Source organism: Schistocerca piceifrons, chromosome 9 (genome assembly GCF_021461385.2).
Source record: "Schistocerca piceifrons isolate TAMUIC-IGC-003096 chromosome 9, iqSchPice1.1, whole genome shotgun sequence".
NCBI lineage: Eukaryota > Metazoa > Arthropoda > Insecta > Orthoptera > Acrididae > Schistocerca > Schistocerca piceifrons.
Window position 1 is genome coordinate 204,353,574 of NC_060146.1, and position 14,357 is coordinate 204,367,930.

A 14,357-nucleotide genomic window follows, 5' to 3' on the forward strand; every position below is an offset into this window, starting at 1 on the left:
CGTAAAAAATTTTTTTTAAAAATGGCTACTCCAGTAAGGATGTGGCTTGAACACTCTACCAAATGGAAAGTCTTCCTCTCCTTTATTAAAAAGACCACTTATGGAAAGTGTTGACCAAGTATTGACTTAAAGGATCTGTAGACCAAGTAAGAAAATAAAAAAATGCTTAAGAATGGCAACCATTAGCGTTTCCTGGCATATATAAAATTGTTCGTAGTTGTGTACAAGTATACGTGGGAACTACAAAAAAAAAGTGTTAACGTTCACTTAGCAGAACATATAAGGAACTACACTTTGGACACAGTGAATCGGCCACTGCAGATAGTACCTTCTGAGCTATATAAATTTGGGGACCCTTTGAGCCCCTGATGCGGTTGCCATTTTACCTCAGAAAATATCTCCCACAGTTGGAAATGAAAGAAACATGACAGAATAGTTTTACATCAATCTCGGTCTTTCAGGCTAGAATTTTCAACTGAATCAACACCAGCTCTGGAAGCCTACAGTGAACAATTAAATCTTGTACTTCACCTCTTGCAGGAAGGAGGAGCTCATAGGCACTCAATGCTGAGGCTATCAATGCTTTTCAGTTTTTATTAATAACACAGTTATAACAATACAACTGAATGGACCTAAAGTGCTCATGTAAGAGCACCACTGTCTACTTTTCATTTGTTTCACTGAATTACAATTCCATTTGCTCAGAATTAGTAACTAGCCATGACCAAACTGTTTCTACTGGTATGCGGGATATACGAGAGAGGGGAAATACTTCCACACTTCCAAAAGAATGTAATACTTCCAGTAACAAAGAACTCGGATGCTGATAGGTGCAAACATTAGAGAATCATCTTTTTAATAAGTAATGGCTGCAAAACACAGACAGTAATTATTTACAGACGAATGGGATGACCTGCAGAGGCTGACCTGGGGGAATATCAGCTTTGATTCCAGAGATAGGCAGAAATAGGTGACACAATATTGTTCCCATAACTTTTCTCTGAAGGTTGCCTTACTTTAGACCAACTAACATGTATAGCATTAGTGTTGATGGTGCTATTGACTGTAATATACTCTCTGAAAGTCAAAAGTCGGTAGGGATAAAATGTAGAGAGACAAATTATTATCTATAAGTTTGTCAGAAACTAGATGGCAGTTAACAGTCATGAAGTGTTGTAGTCAAGCAAAATCAGGTAATGCTGAGGGAGTTAGATTACCAACAAGACACTAGAGGCAGTTGGTGAGTTTTTTTGGTCGGTGTGCAGAGCAAGTGACAATGACCGAAGAGGAGGGGATATAAAATGCATATTGGCAATAAAAAAAACTAAAAGTATTTATTTGGAGTGAAGCTTAATATGGAAATAAAACATGGACAACAATCAGTACAGACAAGAAGAGGAGAGAATAGAGTAGAAGCTTTTGTGACATGGTGGCACAGAAGAATGCTATGTGTGTGATGCTAAGTCAAAAAAGTTATGATTATGTACTGCATATAATTGGGGAGAAAAGGGAATTATGGCACCTCCTCGTTGTTGTTGTGGTCTTCAGTCCTGAGACTGGCTTGATGCAGATTTCCATTCTACTCTATCCTGTGCAAGCTTCTTTATCTCCCAGTACCTACTGCAGCCTACATCCTTCTGAATCTGCTTAGTGTATTCATCTCTTGGTCTCCCTCTACGATTTTTACCCTCCACGCTGCCCTCCAATACTAAATTGGTGATCCCTTGATGCCTCAGAACATGTCCTACCAACTGATCCCTTCTTCTTGTCAAGTTGTGCCTCAGACTCCTCTTCTCCCCAATTCTGTTCAATACCTCCTCATTAGTTATGTGATCTACCCATATAATCTTCAGCATTCTTCTGTAGCGCCACATTTCAAAAGCTTCTATTCTCTTATTGTCTAAACTATTTATTGTCCACGTTTCACTTCCATACATGGCTACACTCCATACAAATACTTTCAGAAATGACTTCCTGACATTTAAATCAATACTCGATGTTAACAAATTTCTCTTCTTCAGAAACGCTTTCCTTGCCATTGCCAGTCTACATTTGATATCCTCTCTACTTTGACCATCATCAGTTATTTTGCTCCCCAAATAGCAAAACTTATCAACTACTTTAAGTGTCTCATTTCCTAATCTAATTCCCTCAGCATCACCCGACTTAATTTGACTACATTCCATTATCCTTGTTTTGCTATTGTTGATGTTCATCTTATACCCTCCTTTCAAGACACAGTCCATTCCGTTCAACTGCTCTTCCAAGTCCTTTGCTGTCTCTGACAGAATTACAATGTCATCAGTGAACCTCAAAGTTTTTATTTCTTCTCCATGGATTTTAATACCTACTCCGAATTTTTCTTTTGTTTCCTTTACTGCTAGCTCAATATACAGATTGAATAACATCGGGGATAGGCTACAACCCTGTCTCACTCCCTTCCCAACCACCGCTTCCCTTTCATACCCCTCGACTCTTGTAACTGCCATCTGCTTTCTGTAAAAATTGTAAATAGCCTTTTGCTCCCTGTATTTTACCACTACCACCTTCAGAATTTGAAAGAGAGTATTCCAGTCAACTTTGTCAAAAGCTTTCTCTAAGTCTACAAATGCTAGAAACGTAGGTTTGCCTTTCCTTAATCTTTCTCCTAAGATAAGTCGTAAGGTCAGTATTGCCTCACGTGTTCCAACATTTCTACAGAATCCAAACTGATCTTCCCCGAGGTCGGCTTCTATCAGTTTTTCCATTCATCTGTAAAGAATTCGCATTAGTATTTTGCAGCTGTGACTTATTAAACTGATAGTTCAGTAATTTTCACATCTGTCAACACCTGCTTTCTTTGGGATTGGAATTATTATATTCTTATTGAAGTCTGAGGGTATTCCGCCTGTGTCATACATCTTGCTCACCAGATGGTAGAGTTTTGTCAGGTCTGGCTCTCCCAAGGCCGTCAGTAGTTCCAATGGAATGTTGTCTACTCCGGGGGCCTTGTTTCGACTCAGGTCCTTCAGCGCTCTGTCAAACTCTTCACGCAGTATCGTATCTCCCATTTCATCTTCATCTACATCCTCTTCCATTTCCATAATATTGTCCTCAAGTACATCGCCCTTGTATATACCCTCTATATACTCCTTCCACTTTTTTGCTTTCCCTTCTTTGCTTAGAATTGGGTTTCCATCTGAGCTCTTGATATTCATGCAAGTGGTTCTCCTTTCTCCAAAGGTCTCTTAAATTTTCCTGTAGGCAGTATCTATCTTACCCCTCGTGAGATAAGCCTCTACATCCTTACATTCATCCTCTAGCCATCCCTGCTTAGCAATTTTGCACTTCCTGTCGATCTCATTTTTGAGACATTTGTATTCCTTTTTGCCTGCTTCATTTACTGCATTTTTTTATATTTTCTCCTTTCATCAATTAAATTAAATATTTCTTCTGTTGTCCAAGGGTTTCTCTTAGCCCTCGTCTTTTTACCTATGCCTACACTATTTCATCCCTCAAAGCTACCCATTCTTCTTCTACTGTATTTCTTTCCCCCATTCCTGTCAATTGTTCCCTTATGCTCTCCCTGAAACCCTGTACAACCTCTGGTTCTTTCAGTTAATCCAGGTCCCATCGCCTTAAATTCTCACCTTTTTGCAGTTTCTTCAGTGTTAATCTACAGTTCATAACCAATAGATTGTGGTTGGAGTCCACATCTGCCCCTGGAAATGTCTTACAATTTAAAACTTGGTTCCTAAATCTCTGTCTTACCATTATATAATCTATCTGATATCTTCTAGTATCTCCAGGGTTCTCCCATGCACCTCCTTAGTAAGGAAAAATGGATATATTGATAGAACCCTTCCTGTAGTGTCAGTGAATTGTTAAAATTGGTAAGCATAAGAGTAAAACTTTTAGGGGTATACCAAGGCTGAATTACAGCAATCAGATTCAAGTAAATGTAAGCTGAAGCAGTCACACAGAGATTGAAAGACTCCCACTGGATAGAGTAGTAGTGTTTTTTTCCTGCTAGAAAATAAAAGTATGAATACACTTTTAAACAGAGGCAGTATGCAACTAGTTTTAACACAGTCATTGCCTTATACAATATAAAGGCTATCCCCAAATTAATTCAGGTACAATGAAAGATTGTAGCTTCTAGTGCAGAGGTTAATACACAGACCAGGAAAAAGAATGTTTTAGTCAAAGAGTTCACGGGTTTGGTTTCATGTCCAATACCACTTCTACTTCCTCAATTTTAAAGGCATAGACGCCACAGCATTTACACAACTAATGGCATAATTTGAGAGCTTGTAATTATTTCGATTATTGGGATAAGCAATCCACTACACCAAAAGCTCTATAAGTTACATTTCAGTTTGTATTACACACTATACCCTCATTTGTCATGCTATCAAACTTTTTGTTTAAATTTATTGGTACTTTTGATTTTGAAGGAGAGAGACATGTTCTTACAGATCAGAACTGGTCATAAAATAAAGGAAAATTTTTGTGAGCAAAGATTGTTTTCAGTTCAGCAAATTTTGAACACTGAATAGCCGTTAACTTCAATGTGAATAAGTCACATTTTATCATATCTGTGGTGATCACACTGTTGGAATGGCTTGACTAACAACGGAGTTAAAAATACCCTTAATGGTAGTGCTCTTGCAGGCTTAAGTGAGGGAAATAAGCTCATAAATTGACAATCCCATAATTGTAACGAGTGACATTGTAAAATAATTAATGGAATTGTGTTCCCACTCTTTTCAGTTAAAGCTTTGACATTATTTTTACAATTAGAATCTTTCAACTTTTAGGACACAGTGCGAGAGAAATGGTGCATATCAGCGTTACAGCCAAACAGGTCAATTCATGACTGTGGTTTACAGCCTACCTTGTACGCCTCGCCAGCGCGGGCCTTCTTCTGCCGCAGCTTCTCCAGGGAGGGCGGCGCAACGAACACCACGTAGGGCTTGAGGTCAGAAGCGCGCAGGATGCGCAGTGACTGTGGGTGCAGGTTCAGAACACACGTCTTCCCCGCGTCCACCACGGCACGGATGGCCGCCAGCGACGTACCGTAGTACGCTCTCTCGTATTCGCCGTGCTCCACGAAACGACGTGCCAAGATGTCTGCTTCGAACTGCGCCCTCGAGATGAAATGGTAATCTTGCCCGTCCACTTCACCCTCCTTGCGTGGTCGACTCGTGTCTGCGAGGAGTGAAAGAATCTTCGTCTCTCAAAAAGGCATTTTCATGAAGACAATTTTGTGTGACGTGTGAGCAAAGTTGTTTATTTCTTCTTATTGTTCTCTCCTGCTTCCTGCTTAGTCTGCCTTTTTGTCTGTTTAATCTCACAAAGAGTTATTGTTCTGATCCCCATTTATCCCTCAGTGGAAATAAGTTTTTAAGTAACATTTTTGGAACTTTAATGACTGGATCAGAAGACACTATTAGAAAAATATGAGGATTGTAACAAAATTTGCATTAAACATTCAGGCTGCTTACTCTATAACAATACTGTGTCACCCTTAATAAAACAACTTTGGCAATTTACCTTCACAAACATGAGGCTTGACATTTATTATCTTTTTGTAATGAACGTGGGTCTCTGGCTAGATCGTTCTTTGCTTCCTCACAGGATACACATGCACTCATCAAATTTCAGAACTGGACCCTCAGTTTATGCATCTTTTAAAATCCTTTTGTGTTTGGCATACGCTGTAAGGATTATGAGGAAAAGATAACTAATGCGAGGCTTGTATTGTAAGATGATGTTTACAATGTTAATGGACTGTAGATTAAATTAAGTATTCAAGAAAGATGAAAACCATTTCAACTTTTTATATCTGTGTAAGCTTTCTCAGTTACGATAACAACACGCTTTTTCTTATCATTTTCACGGGGAGGGAGTAAGCTGCATGTGTTCATATAATTCTGTCAACAAAAGCTATTGTTTTGCTAGCTACCAAAGTTACAGATTACATGCAGAACCACCACATAAGGCATTACACAGTAAATTAGTGAACTGTTTCTACCACGGTAAGGTTCGTCGGTTTGCTGGGAGGGGACCAAACAGTGAGATCATGTGTCCCCTGGATTAGGGAAGGAAGGGAAAGGAAGTCGGCCATGCCCTTTCGAAGGAACCATCCTGGCATTTGCCTGAAGCGATTCAGGGAAATCACGGAAAACCTAAATCTGGATGGCTGGACTCGGGACTCCCAAATGTGAGTGCAGTGTGCTAACCACTGCGCCACCTTGCTCGGTACCAAGGTAAGTTTTAAGTGGTAGTTGTAATGGACCAAGCATAGCCACACTGTAAACACAGCAAGACTAATGGGATTTGTTTATGGTCTGTGTCTCTCAGTTACCTACAGGGTGCCCAACGAAGAAGCAAGTACAACGGTTCTGTGAAGTTCCAAATTCTGCAATTCAAATCCAGAGAGCCACAAAACAAGACAAGAGTACATGAATAGCAGTCATTAGTCCTGTAACTGCAAACTTCATTACCAGCTGCAGTCTGTCTGGGTTAAGGAAATGTTAGATGTCCTTTTATGCATTTTTACATCTCACTCTACTGAATATTACACACTTTTATTGTATACAGAATTTATGGTACGAGTGCTGGGAATATCACTATGACAAAATCTATAGCAAAATTTTGTGTTTCTGCCATTTGTGTAAGTGCTACAGCAAGCTACACTATTAATTCAGGTAACTGGATGTTATTTCTGTCAGCTATAGGATTCCCTCCCCCCATAAGGTATCTCTTCTCTCACCTCTTGAAACATAAAAAAAAAAGCAACCTCTCACTGTGATTTGTCTCGTATCCCATGAAGATAACAGCATTTCAAATGCTAACTGTGAAATGATAGAAGTTCACAGGGTTTCTGGCAGAAGACATCCAGCCAATGACAATCTATGTAGTAGGACAGTTACCAATGCTACAGAGATGTCAGTCTGCAAAGGCACCACTCTTATTGTGTGGACTATGTTGACAATACAGAGGAGACCGATAGAAGCAGAACCGGCAGTTCGCAGCCAGATCAGAAGCTTCTGTAATTTTTATCAAATTGCTACTAGGAACCCTGAGTGTTGAGGCAATGTACACATGTTGGACTGTGGCTCGGACTGTTTAACTATATTATCTGGCTGATATACACCAAGTGGAAAGTACACGATTGAAATATGGCTTGGAAAAGGAAACTGACCACTAAAAGACAGTGCGACCAATTACCCTATGAGCTGTGTATATTGTACACCATATTGACTGACAAATCCACTCAGTGGTGGAGGGTTAATACTCTCAAACAGTGGGAGGTTTTATGCAGGGTATTTCAAAAACAGAGGGCATAATTACAGGTACGTACAGAATACCCCAAGTGTAGACAATAAAAAAAGTTCATGACAACATGTGGTTTCCAAAATATGGTCCACAAAACAGTAGGTCACCAGAACATTCTTCTTCTTGCAAGTAAATGCCTTGCCAGAAGATATTAGTAAGACAGTTAATTACGAAGCAAACAGTGCACCAAATGTTTTGTTTGGCATTCAGCATGTACTCAGATAAGCAGCTGGCAGAATTGCACCACAAGGCAGGTGGCAATGCTGCCCTCAGAATCTTAGAACATACTGTGAGCTAAAAAGTAATGAAATATCTTGAACAGAACGATCTCCTCCATACCATCCAGCATAGATTCCCAAAATTCAATCATGTGAAACCCAACTCTCACTTTTCTCACAACATACTGAAATCTTCACATTGAGGCAGTCTGGGAGATGCAGTATATCTTGATTTATGAAAAGTGTTTGACTCAGTACCACATCCACACTAATTACCAAAAGTACAATCAATGGGGTATCAGACAAAATATGTGACTGGATTGAGAATTTCTTGGTAGGGAGGAAGCAGCATGTTATCTTACATGGAGAGTCATCGTCATGTGTAGAAGTAACTTCAGGTATGCCCAAGGAAAGTGTTTTGGGACACTTGCTATTAATGTTGTACATTAACGATCTTGCGGACAGTATTAATAGTAACCTCAGACTTTCTGCAGATGACACACTTATCTATAGTGAAGTACTGTCTTAAATAAGAGGCACAAATATTCAGTCATATCTTGAGGAGATTTCAAAGTGGTGCAAAGATTGGCAACCTGCTTTAAATGTTCAGAAATGTAAACTTGTGATCTTCACAAAATGAAAAAACATAGTATCCTATGACTATAATATCAGTGAATCACAGGTGGAGCCTACCAACTCACACAAATACCTGGATGTAACACTTTACAGGGGTATGAAATGGAATGATCACATAGGTTCAGTTGCGGGTAAAGCAGGTGGTAGACGTCAGTTTATTGCTAGAATACTGGGGATTGCAACGAGCCTACAAAGGAGATTGCTTACAAATCACTTGTGCAACCCATTCTGAAATGTTGCTCAAGTGTGTCGGACCAGCATCAAATAGGACTAACAGGGGATGTTGAATGTATACAGAGAAGGCAGCACAAATGGTCACTGGTTTGTTTGACCCATAGGAGAGTATCCCAGATGCTGAAGAAAGTGAATTGGCAGACTCCTGAAGACTGATGTACACTATCCCGAGAAAGCCTACTTAAAAAATTTTGAGAACTGGGTTTAAATGATGATTCTAAGAATATGAGGGTGTACAGGAAGGGGGGGGGGGGAAGGGAAATTTGTCATAACATCTTCATTTTTTAATATTTTTACACCATATTTTGATCACCTTCAAAGTATTCTCCATTGACCAAAACACACTTCTTCAACTGATCCTTCCATTGTTCAAAACAGTTTTTAAATTCACTTATCATGATGTTCTTTATACCTTCCAGTGATTTTTGTTTTACCAGCTCCACAGTGGCAAAATGCTTTCCATTCACCTCCCTTTTGATTCTGGGGAACAAGAAGAAATTATAGGAGCTAGATTCAGGGAGTAAGAGGAGTGGAGAGGGGGGGGGGGGGGGGTGTGCACAACCAGTGTCACACCGTTTTTGGTCAAGAACTGCTTTACAGAGACGGCAGTGTGGGCTGGCACATTGTCATGATGGAAGAACCAGTCGGTCAGTGCACCGAAGATGTAACCTTTTCTTCCAAATACTCTCCCTCAATCCTCTGAATTGAACTCCATGATATTCCAGACATCCTGCAAAGTTGATCAATGGTTCAGCACTGGTCTTCACAAATGAGGGCATTAATTTTGTCAACGTTTTCATCACTTATTGACATTGAGGGGCGTTCCGAATGGGGCTGGTCTTCAATTGATATTTCTCCATTTTTAAAACATGAAAACAACTGTAGACTATGGTTTTACTTAGAGGAGCATCCCCATCAGCAGTGTTAAGCACTGCTATAGTTTCCACGGCCAATTTCCCCAATAGGAAACAAATTTCACAGCCACGTGTTGCTCTTGCCAATCTGCCATCATGTTTTTGGTGAAACGGAAAAAGTTGTTTTACTAAAAAAAAAGCTCTCACTGGTGAACTGATGCACTCACAGTGACACAACTTAGCACACTGACTCAGGTGGTGTGACAGTAATGGACACCTGGTCGAACAGCGGGTTCCCGCACTTCCCTCCCCATCCCCCTCCCCTCCCCTCCCCTCCCCACCACCCAGTCCAATTCCTGTTACTTTTGGGTCCCCCCCTCGTATACAGCACCACCCCGCTTATAACTCACATAGGGATCGTCAGGACAAGATTAGAATAATTATAGCACTGCAGAGACATTTAAACAATCATTCTTCCTGCACTCCATATGTGAATGGGATGAGAAGAGATCCTAATGACTGGTACAATAGGACGTAGCCTCTGCTGTGCTTCACAGTGACGTGCACAGTATAGATGTGGACGTGCTGGCTAATTTTTTGTGCCAAGAGTGATACCCAAAGTGAAGATATCCTTTTCAGAAGACCTTTGAACCTCACCATCACTGTCTGTGTGCTCATGGGAAATTTACATTTCACGGTTTGGAGAAGGGATGAGCAAGATCTACAACTCCGGATGTAGAGAAGGAGATCCTGGATTCTGTGCACACAACTGCACACAACTTCTCCTATCTGCAAAGGTTACCGTTTAGTAGTGAATGTTCTCGACTAGTGAGTGTTCCCGACACAACTGTTGGGCGACATGCAAGAGCAACAATTCTATCCTTATCATCACATCACTATGCCCTATCTTCGGCATATCACTCTGCACATATTACGTTTTGCCAGTGGTTCTCGCAGCAGTGTGATACAAAATTAGAAGTTTCTTGGCTTACTATTATTTACAGATGAAGCACAGTTCACATGAAGTGGTATTACAAACTTATGCAATCAGCATATATGGGAATATGAAAACCCATATGCAGTTGTTCCATCTCAAGTGCATTTCTACCACAACACGAGGGCTGGTATCATTGGTGACATTAGTTGGACTCCACGTACTCAAACAGACTATGGGGGAGGCGTACAAAAACTTCCAGAAAATGCCATACCTCATGTTTTTGTAGATACTTCACAGATCAACCGTCTAAAAGTTCAGTTCTTACACGGTGCCACTTCCGTACGCTCAGCCGTACGGCTCGCAGATGCTCAGATCGAACATTCCCCGATCGACAGATAGGTAGAGATGACCCAGTGGCCTCCGTGCTCACCTTATTTGAATCCTATCAGTTTCTCCTTGCAGGACCATTTGAAATCATTGGTATATACATCTTCGATATCTGACACAGAATCCCTTCGGAATCAAACTGTAGCAGGTTGTGACAAAATATGCAGTACTCTCGCAATCTGGGATTACGTTTGCAGGGCCACGAGACGTCAGTGTGAGGCACGTATTTGACCAAGAAGTGGACATTTTGATCATCACCTGTAAAGGCAATTAATTGCTGGAAAAAAAAACATTCCAGTGTATGTCACTGTTTTTGAAGACCCTATTGGAAACCAAGCAATTCAGTGCATTTATTTTTCTCAACTCATTTTATTGTCTACGTATGTGGATTATGTTCTCTATTTTTCAAGCACCCTGTGTACTAAAAGTGGCCGGTTAAAGCTATTTGTATTTTCAACTGACATATCTATATTATTTCCATTTTTAACAGCACAAATTCTTTGTTCACCAATTTGACAAACAACGCCGAGTAACATCCGGAATCAGACAGCAGGATTACAAGGGGAGGTACTCACGTGGGACGGCAGCCGCGAACCTCTCCGAGTCCTCCATGAGCCTCTGGCGCAGCTCGTGGCGGCCGATGTTAGGCGGCCCGATGAGCACGACGGGACGGCGGTGCGTCGTCCGCGGGTAGTACAGCGCCACCTCCTCGTACGTCAGGATCTCGTCTGACTCGTAATCTTCAGAGTGCAGAGAAAGAAAGTGACTGAGAGAAAATAAAAATAAAAAGCACAGAGGGTGAAAAATAGCTGAGGCCACAAGCACCCAGAAACATACGCTTCAAGACTGCCAAAATCAGAATAATAGCTCTGCTCCATTGGTCACATTTTCATAGCAAGTAGCTAGATGCTCCTGGGTTCCAAATATTTTTGAAGCAAAAGGAAAACTCTATTCAGGAAACTATAAAGTAAGGAAGAGACGGAACTTTGACAGTTCTCAAAATTTCACCTTTGGAAGGTAGGCACTGTTAAACCATTCCATCTGCTTGTTATTTTACATTCTGGGAACAATCAGGTCATGGCCATGGATGGCAGACAATAATCAAGTTGGCACCATTGAAGAAGCAATATTGCATAATGTACTTTTCCAATCTTCCAGATTTTAGCCAGTTGGTATGCTTTACTCCTGCTGCTATTACCAGGTAATTATAGATTTTCAATCATAATCATCATCATCATCATCATCATCATCATCATCATCTCTCTCTCTCTCTCTCTCTCTCTCTCTCTCTCTCTCTCCCCCCCCCCCCCCCACCCACCTTTTTTTTTTTTTTTTTTTGAGCCAACAGTCTTCTGACTGGTTTGGTGTGGCCCGCCACAACTTCCTCTCCTGTGCCAACCTTTCCATCTCAGAGTAGCACTTGCCATCTACATTCTCAATTATTTGCTGGATGTCTTCCAATCTCTGCCTTCCTCTACAGTTTTTATCTCTACAGCTCCCTCTAGTAAAAGGAAAGTTAATCCCTACTGTCTTAACAAATGTCCTATCGACCTGTCCCTCCTTCTTGTCAGTGTTTTCAATATATTTCTTTCCATGCCATTTCTGCAGAGAACCTCTCTTTGCCTTATCAGTCCACCTAATTTTCAACATTCTCCTGTAGTACCATATAAATGCTTTGATTCTCTTCCATTCCAGTTTTCCCACAGTTCATGTTTCACTACTATAGAATGATGTGCCCCCAAACATAAACAAAGATTGTATTGAAATGCAGGAAGACATGCATATAATCAGTGACTGCTGCTGTAGTTAGCAGCTGTCAGGCTCTCTCAAAAACAAATCTCCACTTTCCTACACTACTTTCAAATGAGCAACGTTGGTACGGTCTTGTAAAATGCATTCTATTTCCGTCAACTGCAACTGTGACTCGAGAAGTGTTTTCCAATAGAAAGACATACATAAAAATCACCCTGTTTACACATGGCTCCCAAAACTGGATTTCACGAACTGATTTCCAATACCACTTTTGGTTTGGTGTGTAAAAACTTCAAAATTAATTCTGAAAGTCCGCTTCTAGTTGCTGGTTTCCCATTTCCAAAATCGATTCTTGTTCCAGTGCAAATGCAACTGGTTCTGAAATGTGCTTGGGCTGTCAGCTTTTGTCTTGTTTTTAAAATTTTCAAGCAATATGTACAGAGTGGCTTTTTGTACAGTGAAGGCTAAGTAGAAATATTAGACGGAAGCTGTTTATACCTTGTCTGACTGAAGAGAAATAGAGATTGTACTGACTAAATTGGAAACTGTAACAGCTGTTTTCCAGCCACCATAATTAAATCTGCTAGCAAATCCTCCTCAGACCTTAACATATAAACACAATAGCAAAAAATGGTTCCCGAAATTCGGTTTTTGTCTTTCAGAAGATGTGTCACATGTAAACGTAGTGAACGTGCCGTGGCTTCGCACTGTTTTTCATTTGTGCAGCAAATCGAGAGAGACTCATTTGTGCAGTATTGTTTCTTCAATGACATTACCTTTTTCTTACACTATGCTGCTGAAATTGCAACTCCACGTCCCTCCTTTGCAGCAAGGCCTTATTTTATGGAGCACATCCTATCAAAGGTGTAACCCTTACTGTTAGTGACAAAGGGTCTGAAGCATGTTTGAACACTAGTCTCACACATTTTGTAGATGATTCATTTATTGGTTCAAGACAAGAGCCTCGAGGAAAGTAGTTTCGAAAGGGAAAAATAGCCTCTGTCGACTACCGCTAGCCACCAATTAATTCTGCATGTGGTAACACTGTCTTCGGTCACAGTCGAGCCTATGTCTTTGAACTTCCTCAGTATATTCACAACCAGATACAGTTACTGACTTTGAAGTGCTTCTCATGTGTGCTGTTTAACAAGCCACATATTTTGTTTTAGACTTTTTGATTGTCAACCCTATGTCCTTAGTAGCATGTTCTAACACAGCAAAGGACTCCACTGGTATCAGAAATGTTGTCAGTATGTCTGCATCATCAATGGAGGTTAATATTTTCACTGGCCTATGGAAGATCACCCCCTGGCTAGCAAGTTAGCTTGTCATGTCACATGTTACAGAGTTATATTAAAAAGGAGACAAGCCAGGACATCCTCCTCAGTGAATATCCAGCTGCTCCAATAGTACTCCTCAAACCCTAAATCTACTTCTCACATTGCTCAGTCATCCTCACCAACTTCTAAGGCATTCCCATTTATCTCAGGGTGATGTATCATTTCTCTCTATTCATACTAATATATTCAGATTAAAAGTCAATAAACAGCTGGTGTGTGCCAAATTAAATTTTTTTTATCTAAGATTTGTCTCAGAGTGAAAAATCTGTCTACTGATGACTTTCCATGTCGGTACGGAACTGTTTCTCTCAGGACAATTGGGTGGATATAGTCAAAAGGAGGCTCACGAACACCTTACACCACAAGTTTAGAAGTGTTAATCCTTGATAGTTTACACACACCATTTGACCTATTTTCTTATAGAGTGTGCATGTAATTCCTTCCTTCCAATGTTGCACCATTTTCTCCTCTTCAAGGCCAATCTAGAGCTCTTCCAATTTCTGACCACCCTGTTTTAAGTCCTTTTTACATGATGAACAAAGGTGGTGAAGAAAGATTATAGTCTACTGAAGCACTCCAAGTGTATTAGGCCTGAACTATAAACTCACACAAGATCTTGTCACAGTGTGTTTAAATGATAAATATACACACAATGTACTGCTATTAGCATACCAGT

At 40.5% G+C, this 14,357-nt stretch overlaps 1 protein-coding gene across 1 annotated transcript in view; it reads right to left on the reverse strand.

The window, feature by feature from the left end:
* The window catches only part of LOC124717377 (protein PALS1-like), a 550,527-nt gene that overhangs the window by 12,489 nt on the left and 523,681 nt on the right, over positions 1 to 14,357 (reverse strand). The window contains exons 11-12 of the mRNA XM_047244219.1: positions 11,165 to 11,329; positions 4,877 to 5,190 (exon numbers count right to left, since the gene is read on the reverse strand). Of these exons, the coding sequence (XP_047100175.1) occupies positions 4,877 to 5,190; positions 11,165 to 11,329 (479 nt within the window). The remainder of the gene's footprint in view (positions 1 to 4,876; positions 5,191 to 11,164; positions 11,330 to 14,357) is intronic.